General features: G+C 37.9%; 1 protein-coding gene across 1 annotated transcript in view; it reads right to left on the bottom strand.

Moving 5' to 3' along the window:
- Positions 1-26,564, bottom strand: part of LOC139717816 (uncharacterized) — a 161,181-nt gene that overhangs the window by 23,627 nt on the left and 110,990 nt on the right. The window contains exons 8-13 of the mRNA XM_071629314.1: positions 25,892-25,976; positions 23,444-23,487; positions 17,484-17,546; positions 11,776-11,818; positions 10,599-10,655; positions 6,346-6,416 (exon numbers count right to left, since the gene is read on the bottom strand). Coding sequence (XP_071485415.1) covers positions 6,346-6,416; positions 10,599-10,655; positions 11,776-11,818; positions 17,484-17,546; positions 23,444-23,487; positions 25,892-25,976 — 363 coding nt within the window. The remainder of the gene's footprint in view (positions 1-6,345; positions 6,417-10,598; positions 10,656-11,775; positions 11,819-17,483; positions 17,547-23,443; positions 23,488-25,891; positions 25,977-26,564) is intronic.

Genomic DNA, 26,564 nt, shown 5'->3' with positions numbered 1-26,564 from the left:
CAAAACTGCCAATTTGTGTTTGATAAAGCACAACTTCAAAATATCAAAACTTTCATACTTTTAATTTGCTCAAACTTTGCTCAAACTTTCACAGTCCTGTTCCTCTAATTTTTCTGCTTCTAGTCACACAAATTAATATCAAGGGTAAACTTCCCCTTGAAGACCAGCCACTAAACCCAATTAAGCTTTCAGTGCCATTGAATTGCGCAGAAGGGTGACTCAAGTGTGGACAATATGAACTAGGCAAAGAAACAATAAACTTTTTTAACATTCCCATGTTCCACAAACAGACAGACAAACACATACATACACACACGCACACAAAAATATGCACAATCTCAGCTGCAGTGGTTCAGTAATTTTCAACGGAGGACAAACCCGGTCACTTCAGTTGATAAAGGGTCAATCGAAGACAAAAGGAGGCAAGGTGTAAAATAATCTGAATAACTAAATGAACAACTTACCATGAAACATCTCATCAGTGAATTAACTGTTGAGATGAACAAGTGACTAAAGTGCACAGTACCAAATGTAACAACAAAAATGGAGCACACTTCACGCAACAGCCAGTACATTTACTGTAAAACATGATATATTCGCGGCATGAAATTTTCGTGAATTGGAGCCGACAGCCTTTTTCGTGGCATGAAATTTTCGCGAATTGCTACTGGCATTCAATGCATGTAGTGTAGACAAAAGCTTTCGCGTGCATTTTAATTTCGCGAATTTTGGCGCTCGCGAAATTCGCGAAATTAAAGTGCACGCGAAAATTCCTCATTTTACAGTACATCTGCTGGCAAAACGATAAATTCCTCAGAGCAAGGGAAAAAAGAATGCATACAGATATACACTCATTCACAATATCTCTCATACACATGCAGGAACAAAATATGTATGTCTGAAATTTTCTGCCTACCATGGCCAGAAGCTGAAAGAATTTGAAACTCTGGGCAACTGCCGACTCGGCCGAGTACATTCCTGACTGCATTTTCATGATGCTGAAAGATCAGGGTATCTCCACACCGAAGAAAGGAGGAGAAAAAAAGTAGGAGAAAAAGAAGCTGCTCTCAAGGTGGAAAGCTCAAGAAAGCCAGGTGATCCCTATCAGTCAGGGCAAGAGGACTGCTTTCGCAGGAACCCTCAGAGTGCTTCCGAACCTGTCCTCCCACACACTTGAAAAAAGGCCGAGGCAAAAGAGGCTGCTGGGGAACAGTAGATTAGCCCCTGGTACGCCCTGTCCAAGAGTGACTTCCAACAGGATAGCCGCAGAATCAAATCCAATGAACGCTACCAGCCTGAATGAACAATCTGCACACCTCTACTAGTGCTAGGGTTCTCTTGAGGTGTGGGGTGGGGGGAGGGGGGAGAACCCTTCACTATATTCTGATGCTCCTCAGTGGGATGGGAACCTAAACACTTCACAGGAAGCTCCCATAGAGTGGCAACACATCCTCCTTCAATTAAAACAAGCCGCAGCCTCCGCGTGTTGATTAATCCCACCGTAAGATGGGAGGAAAGGCCACGGAACCAATGAGAGCGGCCGCTAAGTGGGGCTGCAATCTAGTCTGCCTTGACCAGACATTCCCTGGGATGAAATGCGACAATTACAAAACACAAGTTGACCCAGCCCATAAACAATGGAGCAACAGACAGAATCAACACATCCACAGAAATGCCCCAAATGATGTAGAATTCACAATTTAGTCGAAAAAAGGGTACATACAATGTAAATTCCTTTACTTACCCATGGTGATGGGTGGAGCCAAACATTTATACACATACGTTACTCTGATACACCATACCTTGTATGCATGCTCCGTCTGCACACACAGGGACATTTACCTTGTAACAGTTGCCTTGTACAAGTCCCTGATACAAATAATAACAAACCAACATCATTTCACATTGATGTCACTGCCAACAACTACTTGCAGAGAACACAGAATAAAGCTTACATGAAATCGCCAGCGGGCAGTCTCACGGAGAGAGCGCCTGAGCGCGTATTCGCTGGGCGTCCAAACGTCGAAGGCAGCCATGTCAACACCGAACTCAAAACTGCATCCCCTTTGACAATGTGTGCACGGCTGGTGCGGTGCACTCTTCACGGACTCCTGCAAGCACAGTGATCCGTACACGACATGTGGTTTTCTTGGCACGATGTGTGATGCTGACTATATCTGGTCCAAACCGCTGCTTCAGTCCGTAGCTCTGAGTCACTCCAGAAAAATCCCCACTCAAACACTCTGTGCAGTTGCCCTCGCCTCGTCCTTTGACATCAGGGTGTGGGCGTGCAGAACTAATGGGATTTCGGACACCATTGGCAGGGGGGACAGGAATTTGGGTGAGTGGGAGTATCATCCATGGGAGGAACTGCAACACACTTATGTGTGTCGTCATAGCAACTCTATGACAGGTGGCAGATGGACTCGTCAAGTGTTCATCATCCAAAGGTTATGAAAAAGTAAACTGTTATCATCCTCCCCTCTACAGCAAAATCCTTCCGAAACCCCCTTCTCCTCTATAGAAAGATTAAATACGCCATTACTGGCTATGAAAAAAACAAACAAATTCAAAATCATTGCCAAGTTTTGCGAGGTCTCAATTTTGGGCCAGTCATGACCTCTCTGCCAGTCATACAAAAAAAAAAAAAAAAAAAAAAAAAATTCTTGGCCGTATCTGTATGCTCCATTTGTACTGGACAGGAAGTTGGACAGGAAGCTGTAGTGGGCATACAACAAATTTAACTCTCTAAATATTTTGGGTTTGAATAAATTCAATTAAGTTTTTGGAAACCGTACAGCATGTTCTTATCATCAGGTGGCAAGATAAAGCTCACTGCAAACTCATAAAGCAAAGTAATAATTGCATCAAAATTGTCAAGCAAACTTGGATTACTTGTCAGAAAGGAACACTGATTTCTCAGAGGTGACTTTATACAAGAACATTTTGGGGAGCTTTTTGTATTAATTTTTTATTGTCAAGCTCAGTCCTAATAACTGAAATATTTTGTGCTCAATTTCACCAGCTGCCAAATTTTTCAAAGAAAAATTATGCATGTCTTGGGCAAATAACTCTAAGCAAATTTGTCAGGTACAAGGCTAGGTGCTTCCCTCTAGAGAATGCTGGAAAACACATTTAGAAAAGCATGCATGGCTAAAAATGGATGTGATACTATCTATAAACTATTCTAAGCTTTAATTCCAATAAAGCTGTAAAGAACACAACTTTAAGATTTTACTTCATATGTCACACAAACTGAAAAATTAGAGCATTGTACATTACAAATAATTCCAAAGTTAATCAACATACATTTCATTTACCAAAGAGGTAATACTACATAAAGAAAGAGTGATAACTTCACTGCTGCAGAGTGCCATATGTGTTCATTGACAATCACATGTCACTGATTTAGTGATTCCTTTTATTGTCTTCAACATGTGAAACTTGTCTGCTGACGGCTCTTATTGAAATTTCCTCCTTGCAACGGAAAAAAAACAAAACTTGTTCGTGGCTACTCGATCACTCCCGAGGCAAAATCCTGATGAACTTTATCGGGCTTCCACGCTGCCCTAAACATAGACATCCATCCCGTATCACTCGAAGACAAACATGAGTGTTTTCCAGGATAACCTCTAATGCCTTCTATCACCAGACAATGGTTCTTTCAACATCACAGAATACAAGTCGGCAGCGAAACCTGCAAAAGGGCGTCTGGATGCATCCAAAACAGAATCTAGAATTCCCCCGGGTGCTTTGTCTATCTTTCCACGGCTGTGTCCTGGCCCTGAAACTTCCATGCAAGTTCTAGTCAAAAACATTGGGGGTTTTCAGACTGTAAGATGTTGCTCCTTTGTAATCATATCATGAAACATATTCTCTCTTTTCAAGTTTAGAATCATGACCTGTTCAGACAAGACACAGACCTGCTGATCATCCCCTGCAATGCAGCAGCAGTATTTTTGCAAACCCTGTGGGATGCAAATCAAACATGCCACTCTTGACATGTTTTCTGGAAGAGTATGTACAATCAACCTTGCCTACAGGTAAGTTGAATCTATTTTGGACTAAAGAAATAGCTTCAACTTGGAGAAAATTTGACTCATGCAGGATCAAAATAAATAGAATGTAAACAGAAGAGGACTCAGAAAGACCTTTGACTTAGGCGATTATTCGACTAATGCGAGGTCAACTTAAGCAAGGTTGACTGTATGTGCATGCCAACACCATGGCAGTTATTCTCCACCTCAGTCCTATTATAGCCACCTTACAGTTTTACCTGTCAACACGCATTCGTAATAGAGCAAATTTTGAATGGCAATCACCTCCAGACTGTGACTGGCCATGAACATGATTCAAGATTGCTTTCAGACTATAGATAACCTAGAATCAAGTAACAAGTTTCTAGACACGTTTTACCAATGGAAGTCTTTGAGAAGTCTGAAACCCCTCATAGTCTGATATGTGTTTACATCCTAAGCAAGACTTGAACTTTTCCCTCCAGCAAAAAGAAGACTCATCCGTAGATTTGTCTGTGACTGATGACAGCAGTCGGAGATGGACCACTTTGGTCACCATCCTCTGGAGAGTCTGTGCTTGCTTTGCGACAACATCAAGACCCATTTCTGAAATTGAAGACGTCCGTGTCATCCTTTGAGGAAACAAAAATTTCGGTCTCCAACATGCATGTACGTGACTGCATTTCCTGTTGTGTTGATTCGTGATTCCATTGGTTCATTGTTCTTTCTGTCCCTTTTGGCTTTCCATAGTGAACATCTCTCTCTCTCTCTTTTCTCTTTTTCTCAGAATGCTTTCTCAGTTAATTAAGCATTGGTATTACTATGTCTGAAATGTTCAGACTAGTCATGACTTCACCAGTGGATGAGACCTCGTTTGACAATTAGCCGGACATCAGAAGGCTTCCCCTTCACCATGTCTGCCAATGTGCCCACATCCAAATCAGGGAGATTTTACACAGCAATCAGGAAGATATCTGTGTGTTACATGCATTTCAATGGGCAAAAATAATTCCCAAATCAGGGAGATTTTAATATTCTCTTATTCACACATGAACAGATTTTGACGTTTTCAGGGAGACTCGTGCAGAATCAGGGAGACTTGGCAGCTCCCCTTCACTAATGACCTTGACACTGATCCCAACTTGCCATGGCTCCTTCTCTCTCCATGATTTCGAGTCAGACATTTACTGTCCTCTCTCATTTACCACCTTCATTCTCTCTCCCTCTGTCTATGTGTCTATCTTTCTTCCTACAAGTACAAAATGACCCTCCCTCTAGATCCTTGCTTGACATTTCAAGCCTTTAATCACTTGGAAATGACCTTAATTTCCGACAAAATTTTCACCTGAAAGTACTCATAGTCACCTTTGTCACCTTTACCATGAACTCACAATGAATATCCCTTCAAGAAAATGCTTTTCCCGTTTAAAGCTGCCCACTCTTTTAATCCCTTAGTGAAGAAATAAAGTTTTAATTTGCTATTGTTATGGATTTTCCAAAAATTTATCAAAATAGGACGTACTTGTGAGTAACTTCATTTCGTGTTATTCTTCTCAGAACTAGGATTCTAGACTATCATTGACATTGTGTGTTTAGCTTGTCAGCAAAGGGATTGAAATAGTTCAGCACAATTTTCTTTTCCAAACCAGTATGTAATCTTCTCATTTGATGTTTTCTTTCCATGGTTAATATCTGTAAAAAAAAAAATGATCTTCAAAAAGGCTAAATCTATTCCCCTGGGGGTAATGCAGCAACACAAGTGTATTCAAGACAACTTTTAATACCCGATATGAACAATACTCAAGAAGGCAACACATGCCTACTTCATTCTTCCATATCACAGTGATGTTGCTTTGCAGCTGATAATGCATACTTCTTGTCCTCCCTTGAACAATATCCTTTTTTTTCAGCCTACTCAACAAACAAAACATAAGTTCTCCACAAGGGCAGTTCTTCCTGTGTAAATTACAAGGCTGCATTATCAATTCTAAGGAAGTATTTAGTTGGTAACAACATTCGCCTATTATAAGAAGGTCTTCTTTTTCCAGGGTAGCCTCTTCAGTGTTGCCACTGCTCTACCAGAGGGCCCTGCCATTATCATTACCCTAGCATTGCCACATACCCATTTAAACATCTGGGTACAGAGGGACATGGTGGGAAAAACACCTTGCCCAAGGACGTCAGCACTTGGCGGAAATTGAACTGGTGTTCTTTGACTGGGAGTCAGGAGTCTTATCCACTATGCCACAGTGTCCCCCCCACATAAGCACAATAAAGTGAGGATCATAATGTTGCCATGTTTGTTGCAATCATGTCAAGTTTCACTCACCGGTGGTGGTTGTCGAGGAGGTGGTGCTGATTGATGGGTATCCGGTACATCATCTGGAATGTCATAGATATCTGTGAGAAAGAAAGAAAGAAAACAGAGACTTCAATATCAAGAACCATATTTTGTTCAATGTAATAAACAAAAACAAAAAAAAATGATAGCTAAAGTCTCCGTTTCCCACACAGTACCTTCTGAACAGTTTAATAAAACTTTGACTAGGTTTTATTTCTAAAGCAAGGGTGACTGGAGTCTTACAATGGCTACTAAGGAACTCACACTGTTAAAGTGGATATATTCGTGTGAGTATTTTTTTTTTTTGCTCTCAGGTAAGATAAATTTCGCATGTTTTCAATTCTGCAGAATCAAGACACCAACTACAGAGACACATGGCTAGCAAAAATATTTGCGTGCTTTTAATTTAGGCTAGTTTCTGGTCGGGTGAAATGCACGAAAATTTCAACACCGCAAAATGTCCACTTTTACAATTCTAAATCAGGCAGCAAGGATATAGGCAACTTTTTGGATTATTTGGAATAATCACATTAAACCTTAAAGCAAGTTATCTCTTTGAAACAAAACACAGATAGGAGTGTATTTCTAAAAAAAAGTTATGTACACAGTAATTTGTATGGTGTTTAAAATCTGTATTTTTTTTTTTTTGCGCATTAAAATGCACCATAGTGTATTATGTTAACCTGATATTCTGCTCTGGATATACATCTGTACAGTGTGTAGTAATTAACATTGAAGTCTCGAGAGTTTTCTGGTTTGATCTCTGTGATTATCCTCTAACACTGCCAGAAGTGTAATTACCACCAAGGGTATTTCTCAGTATGAGTACTAAAAGTACTATAATTACTGTAGGAACAACTACTACTACTACTAGTGCTGCTGCTGCTGCTGCTGCTACTTCTATTTCTAGCATTATCACAACAACAACAACAACAACAACAACAACAACAACAACAGCAACGGCTTCTTCTATTACTACTGCTACTATTACTACTACTACTACTACTACTACTACTACTACTACTACTACCACTACTACTGCTTCGGCTGTAACTATTATTAATATTTCATGTCAGCCTGAGATGCTTCTCCATCTGTTTGGATTGCTTCAGAGTACTGAACTCCCTACAGGTCCCTCCATAACACAGGGGTGTCTCCTAGTATGTACACCACAAGTGCTTGTTTGCAGGAATATTCACCACTCACTCTCACATTCCTTTCCCCACCAAAACTTGCCATCTGCTTGTCAAGAATGCTCCAAGGTCTTCAGTATGATGCACATTGTTATCAAATCATGTCTTGTACTGCCTCTACATACAGTCTAATATCTCTCAGCATCCACGTATGCCAAGATGGTTCTCCAAGATGTGCATTACAAGTGCTGCATTTCAGAGCAAATCCATACTACAACACCTACAAGTAACTCAAGGTAATGTGTGACCTCAGCAGCATGATGATCACATCATGATTGTGGCTAGCAGTCTAGATATGTCCTCTAAAACTGACCTACCAGTAATTTTGGAAAACTCTTTCCATGTCCCTCCATTACACAAGGGTACTACCTGTAAAACCAGAATTGTTCACGTGTATTTTTATTTCCCGTATTTTGTGAGAACCAAGATTCATAAAATGAAAATGCACACAAAAAGTTCTTGCCTAAACTACAGTATATGCATTGAATGCCAGTAGCAATTCTAGCAAATTTCATGCTGTGAAAAAGGCCCAAGAAAAAAGATTGGAGAATCCGGTCCAGTTAAGTAACAATATTGCATTTGTGCAGCAAGAACCAGTCTACTCTCATCAGTTGTACTAGGGCCCTGTTTTATGAAGAGTTAAAATTGATTATAGTTGATTTCAACTGTAAGTCTATGGCAGCCTGTGTGGTAAGGAAATTTAAAATTGATTTTACCTTTTGATAAAACGGGGCCCTGGTAATAAGAATGATAATGCAGACGATGACTGCATGCTTCAGCTTTGTGTACAATGGTGCACCTGTGCTCAGTGTTTGACACTGATTAACCCGTTGAGGATGGACTTATTTTGCTACAACACGCATTTCCCATAGACCACTGCCCGAGTATACTCGGGACTCGTCCTCAACAGGTTGATTATGTCTTCTCTAGTTTTGTTTGTATGACAGTGTAGCAAGAAGTCTAGCAGTGATAATTAAGTAATTAGACTGGAATGAATAGCACAGCTGGCAATGAAAAGCACTCTATTTATTCATTTATTCATAAATTTATGTTAGGTTGGCTTTACATTCCTCTATGATTTCAAGTTGCCAACACACAAGAATCCCCTTGTCATACAAATGTCCATTAAAAAACTGCTAACTGATTTTAACTTTAAATCATATCGTCATCACGTTGTAGAGCTCGATCTCCTCTATCTTATGGAGTCAATTTGCAATTATTTCACTTTTCAGCAAAATGTTATAAATCAAAACCACAAGGGCACTATTTTACCCAACATTTGGAACAAAGCATATAAATCAACCCACTTTTAATTGAATAAACTTTTTATTTCATGAAAATTGATTGTTTTGTTTTTATTTACGTTCAAATCTTAGAATATGATAGCGCCTTCTGGTTCTCAGTCGACGATATGGCAGCATGATATCTTATCTAATTAGTGAATACAAATACAATCAATCCTTCTTTAGCAACCACCTGTATATACATGTAATAACCACTTGCCCATTAAAGATCGCTATATTTCCCTCTCGAGCATTAAACATTCATATGTAAATGAAACTGTTTATAAAGACATTTTTTTGTCTCCCTTTGGGCAACATGCATGCCCAGGTTTCAATGTATAATATTTCTTCTTCCTCTCCTGTAAGCAATCTGTCAATTTTAGCACCGCATCTACACACATCATTGTTTGGTGTTGTTGCCACATGATATACCTGTAACTAACAAATTAAAGACCAAAAAGCGAGATTGGCTCACGTCTCACATTAGCTACCAGTAGGTGCCAAAAAAAGCCTCACTACCAAAAGATATAAATGTATACAGTAAATTGCCCAGATTTATTGGGTAAACAAAGCTCCCAACGAGTGCCAAGTTCAGAGTGCTAATTTTGTAGTCTTCTTATTTTTTCCTCCAAACTTGAAAGAGCCATACTGTTTCAATTACTCAGAAAGCATCCTCTCTTTGTCAGCATTTATTTCCGCAAAGGCCTATTCACACAAAGAGGACAGCTCTCCTTTTCCTTTCGGCATTAGTCCAAAACCAGAAACTTGGCTCACTCATAAGGCTTGGTAACCCACAACTTGGTGCAAATACCACATGTTCATGCCCTTTCTCTCTGAATAGTAGAAACCCAGAGTATGCAAGTCAATTACATCATCTTTGGCAGCAAAATCAATGTGCCAAATCACAGAGCGGCACTCTTATTCTTGCAAATTGATGCAATCCTCCCCTCCCCCTCCCCCTCCCCCTCCCAATGAATCCTGAAAATTTGGTGATGTCCCAGTACATGAGGGATGAGATCAGTCAATGAGAGAACTATGATGGTAGCCACTTTAACACTACGCAGACGTAGTTCAAAGGACATGTGATATCTCTAATACCAGTATCATTTGTAGTCAATCTTTGACTTTTCTTTACGATCTTCATTACTAGTATCTTAAGGGTGACAATTTAAGATTCAAGATCAAAAAAGTACAATATTGAGCAAAAAAAAAAAAGACAGGACATTGGAAAGATGTAGGACAATGGACTTTACCAAAGCCTACATGTATCTCTTGTCTGAAAAAAGAGAGAAAAGAGAAAAAAGCTGTGAATGAAAGCACATGACTTCCTCCTCATGAAATGTCAGCAAACTTCAGATGACATCTACCTCTCCTGTTAACCCTTTATGTGCTTTGAATGCCAACTGACACAGAAAATCCTATAGCATTGTACACACTGGACAAAGTCCCTGGCACAGAAGAGGTTAAGAAAGCATCTGGGGGCATTTCGCTAAGTGTTTTGACTGACAAACTTGTCAGACAAATTTACTCTCAGCCATTCAGATGCGAGGATTTCACTTGATAGTAGCCTATACCAGTTTGTTAGAAAAAAATATTTGAAAAAAACACTTCATGAAATGCCCTCCTGGTTTCAACTGACCAGTTGTGGCTTAGGAAATTGTGATCTGACTATCAGGAGTCCACCACATCAACCTTCAGACCCCTAAAACTTTCTTAAAATGCACCGAGAATGAAGTACGGTCACACTAGCACATGAAGGACTTACCATCCCCATCCCCTTCTGACGCATCAGGAATATCGTACACATCATCAGCATCCTCTTCTACACAGAACGTGAAAAACAAAGCAGAGGAAGGTTATGAGTTTACATGATTAAGATGTCACTGGGCACCTTAAGAGCCAAATGTTGGCTTTGGATGAACAGCAAACTAGACCTGTCATTCAAAAGCAGCACAATATTCATAGCTATCCAATGCTGTGAGCCATTGGCTATGATTTTTTGTTAAATGAATTAAAAAAAAAAACACACACCAACACATAATCTTAATTGACACAAATATATTCAATGGATAGTTTGTAACATCATAGACTGCTCAATTCACCAAACATTTGCATGGCATATATATCAGACAGGCGAGATTGCCCCCTTAAAAATGTTTGAATAGGGATGAATAGGGGTTTGTCAGGCTCCTGTTTCACATAGAATTGGTAATTGGGAGGCATTGTTGAATCCCAAAGCTTGATTGCATTTGGAATTGAAAAGTAAGAATCCAGTCAAAATAGTGCAGTAGTTACGCAAAGTTGTTTGAAATGAACCGTACTGTGTCGTATTTAAAATTGCTTAAAAGGGACTGTACAGTACTGGTTGAGGTGGGGATTCATGTTTTGAACATTCCTAAGTGAGATAACGAAAAGCATCTTATGAAATATGAAAGAGCATACAATTTTAAGAAGGATTCAATGTTTATTTGATGAAAATTGGTTTTCAAATGGCTGAGATATCCAAAAAAGTGCTAATAATAAAAGGCGACATGCCACAACTTTATTAGGATCTCTTTGTTTCACCTTGTTTTTGGATATCTCAGCCATTTCAAGACCGGTTTTCATCGAATAAACTTTTGATACCCCTTAGAACGGCATGCTCTTTGACATCTCATAGAGTGGTTTCTGAATATCTCGCAAAACGTTAAAAGCTAAATCCTCACCTCACCAGAACTGAACACTCCCTTTAAAGCCATATGAGATTTAAACAGTTTGAATAGGTATATGATATTGATATTAGCATGTGTTGTCAAATTCACGAGCAAGTGAGAAATCATGAAATGTTTCAAAAAACTGACCTTGCGAAAATAATGGTTTTATACAGTATGCCATACCCAAAAGAAATTGTTGTAGACCAGATATGCTAAACATTGTAAAATTGATTAAAAACATGAGCATACCTGTTGGAGCCAAGTACAGATCATCCTGATTGCATGCTCCCGACTGAAAGAAATATTGAAGCAATTGGAAAATATACATTTATACAGAAATTGAATAAGCTGCAGGTCAAGAAAATTCATGAGAAACTCAAGGAGAACATGACACGGACATGGCCTGCAGAGTAAAATATTCATCATTACTCTCTTTGTCTCTGGCACATGTATAATCATCATGATAAAATCACAGGGTGAAACAAAAGAGAATCATGACAGCATTTATCTTTCTTTAATAAATCAAAAAAGACAACTCTGAATGACTGCCAAATATAACAGAATTAGAAGAATACCATTCAAATGTTCTTGCTACAAAAGAAAAATAGGTGTAGTGTTATCATGCTTTACATGTTTAGACAGCAGTGTCTATAACAATTTTGTTGTGCCATAGATATGCAATGTATGAATTGATTTCAATGTTTATTCTATACATCACTGAAATGAAGGCATGCAGTTTTGACAAGGAATCAGAGGTATTGCAACATTAGATATCACATCAATAAGACTCTGTTCTATCATTTCATCTCTTGCACATGAGTTAGGCAAGAGTCTTGTAAAAGCATATTAAAGTGCCCCAGCTACTCATGTTCATGTGTTACAGCTGCACATGTTATACTTTGCAGAGTTTTGTAAGTTTGTATATACACTTAAGCAGTATTACGGAATGACTTCATTCTTCTTTCAATGATCATCGCATCCTTTGGATGATTTGATATCATAAAAATGAAATGTGAATAATATCAACAACAAAAAAAATACATGTGCATGCCTGTGCATATGTGTGTGTGTGTACATACATGTGACCACTGTACAGAGCTAGAGGCCTGAAAATAGCATATGAAATGCCTTACAGTACAACAGATGCAAAAAGTCAGATCATTTTTTTTACTTTAATTGCAATGAGAAATTAAATGTCCTTCGAAATCCCTTTTGATTAAATTTGCCATTCCCCTGAGGCATCTCTCAAAGTGGATTTTGGTTTTTACAGCAACAACAAATAGAGAAAACCTTTTCCTTTAATTACCTTTGCAAGTAATAAAAGTTTCCTTTCATTATCTTTGCAAGACAGCACATCATAAAGTAATTTATGGCTTCATACTATTTGATTATGTGACAAAGAATAAATATTAGATCTATGCCATTCATTTTTATTCATCGGTGATACTGTAAAGCTTTAAGAACCAAGCTGTACAAAGACTATCTAGAATGATATCACACACACTTAGTATGTTTTACATTGCCAACATATTAGTGCTGCAGTACATTCACTGTAAATTTCATAATCATAGATGTAAGACCACAATATTAAATGTATCATTTAATTTAGCATCTGATAAGATCACCTGACAACTTCAGCAAGAACCTAAAGCATGCTTCCATCATCCATACTTAACCCCCCCCCCCCAAAAAAAAAAAAAGAACTACTGTGTTGCTACCCATTTCTCCCAATAAAAAGCAGGTTATGTGACTTAATCAAATATTTGCATGCTTAACTCATTTGTATAACACATAAAATTCACACCAGTAGCATTATACCTACAAGCACACTGTATTGATTTGATTGACTGATTGCAAGCAAAATTGATAAGCATGAGAGAGGATCAACTTGTTAGTGCAGTATGTGAATATATACCTTCCATATATACAAAATAATAGGTAAATTAGTAGATAAGACTGCGAATGTACCTTACATACAATTGAACAGGTGATTAGTAGATAAGACTTTGCATGCAGAGGAGCAATACTTGAAAAATACTTAATTAGGATGGTTACATGGTAACCAATACACCTCACATCCACAGCAAAATGAATGTCCATCTAGCATCAGTGGCTCACTTTCAATTATTGCACTTCTTAACAGTACACTCTCATCACATTCACTTTCAGGAAGTGTCATTTTTTTTTTTTAATTTACACATAAGATCACAACTAAATTTGAAATCAGTTTTGTGATCACAGAGGTAAGAACATAATTCTGCGATGTCATGAAAGAAAGTTTGCATCAGCATTTTTTTTTTCAGTGGTTGACAAAAGACTGGGTGAATTGACTGGCTCTCAACCTTGTGCAAGTTCAGCTTTTTAAAAAATGTGGTTTTCATAACCTTGGGCAACTGCCCTGCATCAGTTTACCAATAGATACTGACTTAGGAAAAAAAATATCAAAACATGGGACAGTGCTTAAAAGAAACGTCATAGATTATGCCAGTCAATCTCAGTTTAAATTCACAAGAAGACCAAGACACAATTTTTGAAATTCATTTCCAAAACTTATCACAAACTATATATTGTTATCATTAACAACTGAACAAAACTGTGAAAAAATCCAAGTTTTTAGCTCTAAATCTATGAGCTGATTATCACAGATAGATATTGCCACATGATTCCCAACCAAGAACAGCAAGTATGATTTCTACAGACTGGTTGGCAAACTACTTGCAAAAGTGATATACTGCCCTCTTTTGTCAAAGGACTGGTAGATGAGGCAGCAGCTTTGCCTTGCTTTAACCTACAGATCATGTTTTTTTCTCATCTTCTTCTTCTTTTTTCAAAGCCAAAATTGAACATCAGGATAAAGCAAGCTTTAAGCATCTATCAAATAGCAATCAGGAACATCAACAGAAAAAAAGCAAAAGCTGAAATATTAGTTCTCAGTGGTACTACAAAAATGTACATCATTTTACATGTCACAGCAGAAGTAAAGCATAAGATGCAAAAATAAGACAACTGATGCTCAGACATAGGCTCTTATTATCTTTCTGTTCCAATGCTAAATTTTCTTGTCTACTTGCAGAAAGCAGAAGAACATATGGAGAAGACAGAAGTTAAAACCTAATTTAGGATCAGTGGAATATTTGGTCCATCACAGTATTATTCACTGTGCAATAAGCTGTGCTTATTTGCGACAAAAATGCATAAACACCAAGTACTTAATTAGTTTGTCTAATCTTTACAAAATTAGCATTAACACACTATGGAGAAAATGCAGAAAAACAGCAAGATTTAAGAGGTAAATGGCAATATAAAGCACAGCATGACAGAAAAAAATGGTATCTTAAGTTGTTCAAAGAAAATAAATAACATATTTAGACCTTTAAAAAAATCATGTCAGTTTCTACAAGCTATTATTGTCCATCTTATAAAAGAGGTGTCAAATTTATCACATCATCCTTTGGGAAATATCTCCTAGATACAGTTGAAAATTGAAAAATGAACTTCATATTGCAATACTTTCTCTCATTTCGTGCTGTTGTGTGAAACCTTAAAGGGCTCGTACAGTTTTGGTTGAGACCTAACTTCAGGTTTTTAACATTTTTGGGTGAGATAATGAGACACCTCTTATGAAATATAAAAGAGCAAGTAATTCCATGAAGAATTCAACGTTTATTTGATGAAAATTGTTTTTGAAATGGCTTAGATATCCAAAACAGAGCAATTCTAATAAGTGTGGGACCCACACTTTATTACAATTACTTTGTTTTACTTTGTTTTTGGATGTTTCAGTCATTCCAAACCCGATTTTCATCAAATAAACTTTGAATTCCTCTTAAAATGGTATGCTCTGTACTATATCATAAGTGTTTTCTTATTATCTCGCAAAAAGTTAAAAGCCCAATTCTCATCTCCACCAATACTGTACTATCCCTTTAACAGATTAAATTATTACAAGTTCTCATCAATAAACCATGGTCTGGTATTATCATGATCCCTCCAGTACTGGGCACAATTCCTGAAGCAGGTTGTGATACACTTGGTCCTTTTCCAGAAATGAAACTGGTTATATGATTCCATGTCAAACAAACAAAATGTTGCAATAAGGAAAAATGTAGTTTGGTAAACAATGGGAAGAGTGTAGCATGACATGGCAAAACAAATTGAAGCAATGATGTCTCAAGAGAAAGGAAAAAACTGAAAGAAACTGACTCCATCATGCTAACAGAGAACAGATGATGATTACAACAGACATATTATCCATATGGAGTGTCACTGGTGGATGGAAAGTATACTGCCCATGTTATCATAAAAATTGAAAACTACAGAGGGCAACTGAGAGAAGTAGTTTATGGCAACTGAATGCCATAACAGTGAATTCATACATAAAATACTAGGTATTTGATCAAGTACGAAATCAAATGTGGCACAAGTTATTGGTATATTTTGATGTTTTAGATGACAGCTTTGATATTCAAGACTTGACGTGCAGCATTCCAGCAGCTCCTATTGCTGCCAAAGTTTTTATTAGAGAGGACAGTTTTTGAGACATGCAAGGTGAATGTAACTTTCTCAGAGTATCAGTTTTACAAATCAGGTATCATCAGATGACATAACTGAAACCAGTCTAACATATCGTGACAGTATCATTAACGTCAAGATAAAAATGCTACTAAATGTTCTAGTCTTACTTTTATTTGATTGACAGTTAAAGCTTATTATGCCGATTTTCATATTCTACTTTGAAAAATATCTTGTACACCTGTTGAAATTTGTTGATCTGAAACAGAGTCATATGTCTGAAATTCTCTGTACAGAAGTACTTTTGACACTACAGGATGGGCTATCCAGAATTTCTTTACAGATATCAAAGATATGTCTGCTGCTAAAATAGCATTAGAAAGGAGCTATACTTCATACCTCAAAGACAATGATGAGTACAGACAGCAATTTCACTTGAACAGTATTTGGAATATTTCTATTATCTTTTCAGCCAATAAAAAAGAATCCAAAAATGCATTTATCTGTGGCTATACCTCAACTGATAAATTTCAACATCTAACATCATGTCCATTTGGGTATTGACTGATCACAGGTGAATTCAAAATTGATTTGATATGATCCATTGATTCATCACGGTTTCATCCAACACCGCACTGGAAATATTTTCCCATAAGCATGCACAGTAAATTTGGAAACTTTGTTTGCAAGTTTTAAGAAAAAATAATAAATCGTTCACCAAAAATTAACAACAACAACAACAACAAAGAATTTCAAGCTAAGGCCTCCTCTGTGATGTCAATCAAAAGATTTTGTTTAAAAGTTTCTTCAACCTCAAGGAACACATGTGCAACTATACATGACAACCCACTCCCCCCCCCCAAAAAAAAGGCATAAAGTGCAGAAACTAGGTATCAGCAAAATGTAATAAATAAGGAGAATGAAATGACAGCCATAGGTGCCTGAATTTATTCAAATAGAATGGTACTAGTCAGTAAATGATGGTACATACTGTAAAAGTGGATATTTTTGCGTGAGTAAGATTTTGCATTCTTGCAGGTAAGATGAGTTTCACACGTTTTTAATTCCACAGAATCAAGACATCAATTACTGGAACATATGGCAAGCAAAAATATTTGCATGCTTCTATTTTTGTGCTCATTTCTGGTTGCGCAAAATGTGCAAAAATGTTAACACCACAAAAATTTCCACTCTTACAGTATAAGAAATCAAATACTTATAGTTAAAGCCAGCCTCTTCTCTGTAAACATTCTATCATTTATGTGGGATGAGAGTAGGATGCGAGAAAGTAAGCTGTTAGAAAGCTATCCACAGTGTTAGCAGCATTGCAGTGCGACTATATTTCATATGATACATAGTGAGCAGAACATATGAGTGTTTAAACATCACGGCGCATGTTGTGATGATCCCATAATCCCTTTGACGGGAGGAAGCAATGTCATCACCTGGTCTTGTGGCGGGACTCTACCAACGCCCCTTTCGCTCATTTTGCGCATGAGGCCCCTTTGCTGGATTACCATGCAAAAAACAACAACAAACAAACAAACGAAAGGGAGAAAACAGACAATAAACGATAAAAGCAGAACAATGGTAGACAGCTGCTTTTGCAGTACACGACTGTACTTTTGCAGTACACGACTGTACAGGCTCAGGTGGTGCCCACCTCATTTTTGTTTGACTATACAAGCGGAATACTTTTCAAAGACCCACTGCCTAGTTTGATATAAACGTCTCACAAATCTCGGTGACAGCATAAAAGTGACGAGAAAATGTCCATTACTAAGCACAAGAAGCAGGCATGGTTGGTCCGCATATTTTTCCCCACAGTTATGTGTGCACAGATTTAACTTATGAGTGTACTGACCTGCAATCTACAAGTGAAGGTTATGTACTTCAAAAAATGCACGTACATGCACAAAAGCCGTGCACCACTACACTATCACAAGACTTGGTATTATTTGATGAAAATAAAACCTTGATGAAAATACAACCTACTGCCGACTATGAAATCAAATCCACTACATATATTATAATAAAAATATATTATATTACAGGGTCTACAAAGCATTATAAAACAAAGAAGAGAGAAAATATCTGTAGATCTATGTACAACAAAAGAGAATGATTCTTATGATTCATGCCATCTCATGTTCTATTGCATACATGCCAGACATATGCATGATTGCTGACTGCTTTATGAATCAGTGCATTGAGCATGACATGAATGCATAACTCTATGACACAACAGAAAACCATGCCTTTCATACAATTTGATTCTTTAGTCACATTCAGACAGTGATCCTTAACCTCGAGGATAGCTATCTTCGAGGATAGGCTCGTATATTAAGCACAGTGTAGACGCACTCTTTGATAGCTAACTTTAAGGTTAACTCAAAGATAGCTATCCGCAAGATATCTCAGGGTTAGCACTGTATCAACGAGCCGTGGGGGTGTCCCCACTTGTACTTAAGCATCGCATGGACAGAATTTAAAATCTCATCCTCAAAAAAAAAATATTGATATCATAAATTACGTGTATATTCCTTGCATCTTGCATGGATGAATTTAGTAACATCCATCTATCTTACTTGATACTTCATTTACACTTTTTCTGTCATTCTTTGAACATTGGGGACTGTCAAATTCTGTCAATCAATTTCACGTAAATGACATTCATCATTTTGATTCTTCATTAGTATCAGCTACTAAAAAAAACCCAACACATTGATATGTACAGAAATCCATGTGCATTGTGAAATATATCATCATGAGTGTAAGTTAAAATTCTACGCTGTCATCACCAGACAGCTCAGCTGTATCCTTCTCTGAAACCTATTTCATCAATCATGAACTACCAACCCATTTTATCAATCATGAACTATCAACTCATTTTATCAATCATGATCTATCAACTCATTTTATCAATCATGAACTACCAACCCATTTTATCAATCATGATCTATCAACTCATTTTATCAATCATGAACTACCAACCCATTTTATCAATCATGATCTATCAACTCATTTTATCAACCATGAACTATCAACCCATTTTATCAATCATGAACTACCAACCCATTTTATCAATTATGAACTATCAACCCATTTTATTAATCATGAACTACCAACCCATTTTATCAATTATGAACTATCAGCCCATTTTATCAATCATGAATTACTATGCAAACATTACACTTCAACAGTGAAACTCTACAAGTATCACAGAAACCTTGTGTATTCTTGCTGTTCAGTAAAATACACAGTCAGATAAACAGCTTGTATCTCAGCTATATATATAAGACTTAGGCTGCATTTATCTAACTCGAGAGAGAGAGAATCACATTTCAGATGTTTCAGATGGCGTTTATAAACATGGTTTTAAAACCCAATTCTTGGGGTGCCGCGTTTATCTAACTATCTTATAATTGCGATTTGAGTATTGTCACTGTGGAGCTGCTTAGCGTCGTTTGACCCAGGAAGGAGAGGTCAACTGAGGCACACACTTTTTTGTATTAATTACCGATGGCATGTATATCATAAGTAGACCTTGACAGCTCAGAGATATACAGTATATGCATTTCAAAATAGCAATGCATTTATCTACTCCCAGAAAGATGATCATGGTCTCAAACGCGTTTCAAATCGCCCTTTGAATGACGTTTCAAATTGGTGTTTCTAAACTGCATTAACCTATCACCAAAAATGCCGCAAATGCATTTAGCATGGTGATTCTGCCTCAGACATTATTTTGTTTTTAGATACCGTAAAGTTCCGTGTATAAGACGCACCCGTGTATAAGACGCACCCCTAATTTCGGACCTAAAATTATAAAAAAAACAAAACACGAAAATGTCCACGCAAATATTGCGTGTGTCCTACATATTATTTCAGCTCAATATTTCCCTAGAATGCAGCATGTATTTGCTCTATTTTTCGTTTCCTTTTATATTTTCTTTTAACGGTATTCATCGGATATCAACAAAATATGGAAGACGCAAAATGCGAGACTTGTCTCGGTACTCACTAGCTATTTGTTTCGCCTTTCAATCGTGGTATATGTGTCATGCATATCATACTCATGAGTAACAGTACGATCTTTGCTGTCATACATAGCAGAGGGTGTCTCGCATATTGACGCATGTCAGAGTGGAAGGTTCATTACGAAAAATAAGAAAAACATCAACAAGTGTAGCAGAGGGATCATACGGCAAGACGTACGGTGCGTACGGTAATTACACTCATGCACTGTTACCAGTAACATGTGTGTCTCTTGTACCATGCTTGTATGCACAGTGCTAGCCTTTTGCAAAAGGCAGCTCGCTATGATTTCAGCACAAGCACACAGAGAGCAATGGACTTGCACACACAGCGCGCAACGGGCAAGCGCGCTTCGATCCGATCGCTGTGTGCACGCGAGTCCATTGCAAAAGCCTCTCTGCATAACATGCAGCTGCTGCCTTTGCCAAAGGCTTGCTAGCTAGCTAGCTAGCTAGCTACAGCACAGTGTAGCTATGCTATCCTAGCTGGTCTTGCACTCGTGAAATGAAGAGCAAACGAACGACATGGATATGCATGCATGCTTCACACATCGTTCATATTTACGGTGACATAGTGTCGATCCTACTCCGTATTTTACAGCTTTTGTCTATGGCCATATTGATACTAGTACATTGATAAGTTTTACGGTATCGGTAATTTAGTAATGATACCTGTACATCGCGTATTCCAGCTACTAGGTTGGCTGTTGGTAGCTTGGTAGACTGACATCGGTAGCATACAGCAGTGCTGTATAGTGTTACAGCTGTTGTCTATGGCCAGATTGATACATCGTTACTGCACAAGGCCGATGTAAGTTTATCTCGTATTTGCAGCTTTTGTGTGTGTCCAGATTGAAAGATCGCTCTTTTATCCGTAAGTTCTAGTGATTGCTTACCTTCCAAACGTCGATGGGCATACATGGCCCCAAGTTGGCCTTATAAAATTGGGTGTACATGACGGATTTTTTTTCCGTGATTCGACTGTACCCGTGTATATGACGCACCCCCGATTTTCAACGTTTTCCGACGAAAAAATAGTGCGTCTTATACACGGAACTTTACGGTAAACGCACCCAAACTCTAGGGTCTACTTTTTTCCCTCGGAGTGAGATATCTTTACATGTTTTCAACATCAAAATTCAGATCTACAAGGCTGATCCATGTTGAGATCACTGATGATTATGTACAGAATCCTACAAACCACTGGCTTTCTCATTTCTCTCTACAATCTGGAAAGTCTGAAAGGTAGACTCATATCAGAGCAGAGAAACCCTCTAAAGCTTGCTCTCATATTCGACACTTCATACTTAATACCCAACTGAAGGGGAAATCCGGACGATGTTTACATTGACTTTGATTAGAAAAAAAAAGGATATGTCAAACTAACATAACAACAAAAACTTCATTAAAGGACAAGTCCACCTTCATACACCTACATGTGGATTTAGTGAATGCAGCAATATCAGTAGAAAACATCAGTGAAGATTTGGGGGAAATCGGACAATCCGTTCAAAAGTTATAAATTTTTACATTATTTGTGCAGTCACTGCTGGATGAGAAGACTACTACAGTGTATGATGTCACATGCTTAGAACGATATAAGGAGAAAATAAAAAGAATTCCACAAAAGTTTACTTTTTGAAAAAAGTGCACATTTCCTTGACTTGTCATATTATTCCTCCTGCCTTCTGAAAGAGGGAAGTCAAGTGTTATTTTATTATGCAAGAAAAGTGAAAATATGTTGAATTTCCTTTTATTTTCTTTCTATCGTTGTAGACATGTGACATCACAAGCTGCAGTAGTCTTCTCATCCAGCAGTGATGGAGCAGAAACTTTAAAAATTCTTATTTTTTTGAATGGATTGTCTGATTTTCCTCAAACTCTCACGGATGTGGTCTAGTAATATTGCTGCATTCACTCAATCCACATGTCTATGAAGGTGGACTTGTCCTTTAACACAATAACACAATTGCTCTGTATAATGACTTTTGCAGCAATAATATTTGTCTTTGTGTTGATAAATAGATAAGCATAATTCTTGATTACTATTTGCATTTACTATCATCTACTCATCCATTTCCTTGCTTCCAATCTTTTTTTTCCCATTTTTTTTTAACTCTGCATACTAGCTGGATACTGTAAAAGTGGACATTTTTGGGCGACTAATTCTTTGCACTCTGCCAGGTAAGAAGAGTTTTGCACACATTTAAATCAAGACATCAACCACTGGAAGATGTGGCAAGCAAAAATATTTGTGTGTTTTTATTTTCGCACTAGTTTCTGGTTGTGCCAAATGCACGAAAAATTTCAACACCACAAAAATTTCCACCTTTACAGTAAACCAAAAATGAAATTCCACCGGTAACTAAAATGTAACAGCATGTAATAACACTCTCCTTTAGTCAAGGAATACAAAAGATAGTTTAAGCCATAAGACCAGTGAACGGAGGTCAAAAGGTAGCAAAAGGTCACGATGGGATTGCTAAATTGTGCACAAGATTTCACAAGGGAGGTTAACTTTTTATGTGCCACGTTCGCACGCCCAACTCAGTCGATGGGGTGCCAAGTTTGCATATTTTGCTCAAACGCCTAATCCCACCCAAACCAATCAATAAATTGCCAAATGCCTATACCTACACTTTCACACACAATTCCATTCTTCAAACAGGTAGCTTGCATTGCCTGTTGTTTGAATATGTAGCAGTGTTCCATAAGTTTGTTTTTTCTTCTTCTTTTTAGTGAATTCTAATTTTTTTCTTGCTGTTTTGTCTGCAAAAGCCATGCCTTCCAGACCTTGAAAAGAGCATAGCATAGTAGCAGCTACTGCTGTGCTCATCATTTACAAAAAAAAAAAAAAATATTCATAGCTTTGTCACAAAATCCACCTTGCTGCAAAGCTTGGAACTTTCTTGGTTCTCCTTGACTTTGCTCAATGCATATGTAGAATGAACTTTTCTATAAGAAAGTTACATGGCTTTGGAAAACAGAGCATTTTCCAAAAGTGCTTGTGCAATGCAGTCTCAGAATAATGTGGTACACAGGGGGTTACCACTGTGACACTGGAAGATTTAAAAGGATATTAACTACCTTGCAAAATGGAGTTCATTAATAGAGTAGAAGCTTATCTGTACTGGAAATTCAACTGAAATTGGTGTCAAACTTTTGATCTCAATACAAGATGTGCTCATCATATTGTATTGTGATCAAAAGTTTAACACCAATTTCAGCTGAATTCATAAAGTGTGCCATTTTTGCAAATAGTTTACATCACGAAAGGAGAATGGTTTTTTTATATACTTCTCATGGAAGGATTGGGGATGACAGAGATTTTAGGAGGAAATGAGGCCTTGGGGGAGTATTCAACTCACCAGTTCCGTCAACTGTGAAGATGTCTGTGATCCGCCCCAGGAGGCTGAACAAGGTAAAAGAAAGAAAAAACACAGAGTAGAGAGAGGGGAAACAAAATTAACATCAGAGAAGAATCATTGCAATATGCCGCCCTCTGTTGGGCATTCTCAGACAACTGCACAAGAATTCCAATGACTTCCGGAGGAATTCTTGTCCAGGAGTTCATCTGAGTACATCCAGAGACAGGAAATATTATCTGTGTGCTGAGGGTCGCTTCAATGCATTTGACGTCATGACGCTACCTGCCTTGAGTGATTGCTATGATGACACTGGCTAAAACATTGATGCCGCTTCTTTCTCAAAAATCAAGGATTCAGGAGTGTAGTTGGTGGCTAATAGAAATCATAACTTGTCCAAGCTCATGCACATCACATTTCATACAACAGGCACTTGATCTTGTTATGGCATCACTTTAAACAAATGCAAAATCTGTTCATGCAGAAACCTGAATATGATAAGGAATTGAATACTTTATTTTGTACATTTATTTCACTTGCCCCTCTCGTAGTAGCTCCCTTAGCACAATATCCCATGATAACAAAACTCTCACTATGATAGGCCACAACATTTCAAATCACCTGTAGTGAGTATTTGAATGACTATGGGTGATGATGATTACTGTCATAATGACAATGATGATTATGGTAATCATAATTATGATCGCACAGGAAGGCAATATGATTGTAATGATGACAGTACTATTGATGCTTTACTTTCAACAGAAGTATGAACAAAAGATACATAAAGTACCAAGTAATGTGCAAGAAATCGTAGCAGAAGGAATGTAAAGACAACCATTGGTGAAAAGGAAAGAAAAAAGAGGACAAAAGTGACATCATGAGATGGTACACAGACAGAAAACATTACAGAGAAAAGGGGTATATTTGAAATATGAGGAAGAGGAGAACAAAGAGGAGGAGAGGGGGATAAGAGAGGAAGGAGAAGGGGGCATGAAGAAGAAAGAGCATGAGATGGAGATGGAGGAGGAGAAGGAAAAGGGATAAAAAGGTAGGAGAATGGAACATGGAGAGAGAGGAAGAAGGGAAGGATAAAGAGATGAGTAGGAGATGGAAGCAGAGGAAGAAGGCATCAGACAGGATAAAAAATAGGCAATGGATTGACAGAAGTGGAGGTATGAGTGAGGACAGAGATGAGGTGGAGAAGATAAGAGAGGATGAAGAGAAAAAGAAGAAAAAAGAGCATAAGATGGATGATGATGATGATGATGAAAGGTTGATGAAGGGACGGATGAAGAAACAAGAGCAGGAGATGGAGACAAAGGAGGAAGTTGTTAGAAAGGACGAAATGTTGGAAATGGATCGACAGAAGAAGATAAGGGGTGGGTTAGGAGAGAGAGAAGGTGGAAGTGGAGTGGAGGAGGAGGACAAGAAGAAGAAGAAGACAGTGTTGGGGAGGCTGTGGCTTCAAAGGACGAAGAATGGTACGCAAAGGAGGTACGGACAAACAAAGAAAAAGGAGGATGGAAGGAATGAGTTGACTGCAAAGAAGGAAATTATAAAGGATGAATGAGAGGGGAGAGAGAGAGAGTAAAAAAAAAAATAAGGAAGAAAAGAAAGGAAATGATGGAGCTTGCCACATGAGAATATTGCAAAATTATGAATCTCAAGGTGTTTGCATGTGGCTGAGAGCCAGAGGTCTTGAAACTGTGTAAACATTGGACATCTTCCCTAGTCAACATTATGCTTTCTTGAGGCTCTATGTTCTCAGTAAATTTCCAAAGCATACAGGGATCCACATCATATTTCAGTCAGCATCCTATCTTTATCACAGTTTTGTTTTGTTATTTGTTGATACAGTGTTTTCAATGCCCACACGTGGTGAGCTGTGTGATACAGTTTAATCACAGTTTCTCATAGTCTTGGTGAACCACATTTTCACACAGAATATGACAGCTAATATCTGCAAAGGCTGTATGCTCTTAGAATCATGTCACTTCTCACAAGTAATGTCTACAAATCTTATTCACACACAACACTCTGCTTAAAATTCCAAGATTCTTTCCTTGTAACTTTGGCTCTGATCCCAGAATTGACTTTGGAACTCTTGAAATTTCCACTATTAAGGGAGAGAACAGACTCCACTTCAACAATGTTCCAAAAGTTTTCTTTCCTTTCAATGGCAAGTAAAGAAGCAATATACTTCCCTATCCTATGCTGCTTTGCTGTGTCTATAAATCTTTACGATTATAGGGATATACAGATACATCTGCAATGCTTTGCCTTGAGAATAACTTCTGGTTAAAACTATAGGCAGAGGTGACTCCAAAAGAGTATTATTCATGTGAAGCTCTTTCAACCAATCACTAGAGGATAAATTTTGATCCCAAATATATAGATATGTATTAAAATACACACATACATCTACATAGGCCCATATGGGCCCATTACCGTTCAAGTTTTGTCCCGGCCGACTCGGGATTGGGGGACCTCTTGCCGGCTCTTCACTCGGCTCCATGTAGTTTGAGTCGTCACTCTGCAGAGAAAGATGGACGAGAAAAGATGAATGGATGAGGTGTGAGTATACCCACATGAGCAGACAAAAAACAAAAACAAACAAATCTTAAACAATTCAAAACAAGGGGAGAGAGCAGTTCTACATGTACCTTGTGATGACACTAACCAGAACAATTCTCCAAGTTCCAAAATCTACACTGAAAATAAATCCACAGACTTAGCAGCCCCAACTCTGCCCCCAAATGTGGTCAACTCTAATCCAAAAATAGCACTCTTTCATTTCTTAAAGGTAAATGTACATTCTCCATATTATATATTTTGTAATATCTCTGATGGAAGGTTCAAGAGAAACTCTTGCTATTGAAAAACAATAGCGATGTTCATCATTATAGTCCAAATGCTTGATAACAAATACTTACCACAGTGACAGTCCGAATACAGAAGCGCAATGGCTACTGCATACTAGTAATCAACTCACTTTGAGCAATGTGGAAGTTGTAGCTAAAGTTTTTAGGGGCTGTCCTTTTTTGACAGTGCACATACGTTTTACTGTCAGGATTGATGTTATCAGCTCGGAGACAAATTCATCACCATGTTACTATCTGCT

The sequence above is a fragment of the Diadema antillarum genome, unplaced genomic scaffold (assembly GCF_040938485.1).
Source record: "Diadema antillarum isolate AM-2024a unplaced genomic scaffold, OU_Dant_1.0 scf00000083, whole genome shotgun sequence".
Taxonomy (NCBI): Eukaryota; Metazoa; Echinodermata; class Echinoidea; order Diadematoida; family Diadematidae; genus Diadema; species Diadema antillarum.
The sequence above is the reverse complement of the archived record's forward strand: the minus strand, read 5'-3'. Positions and strand labels throughout refer to the sequence as shown.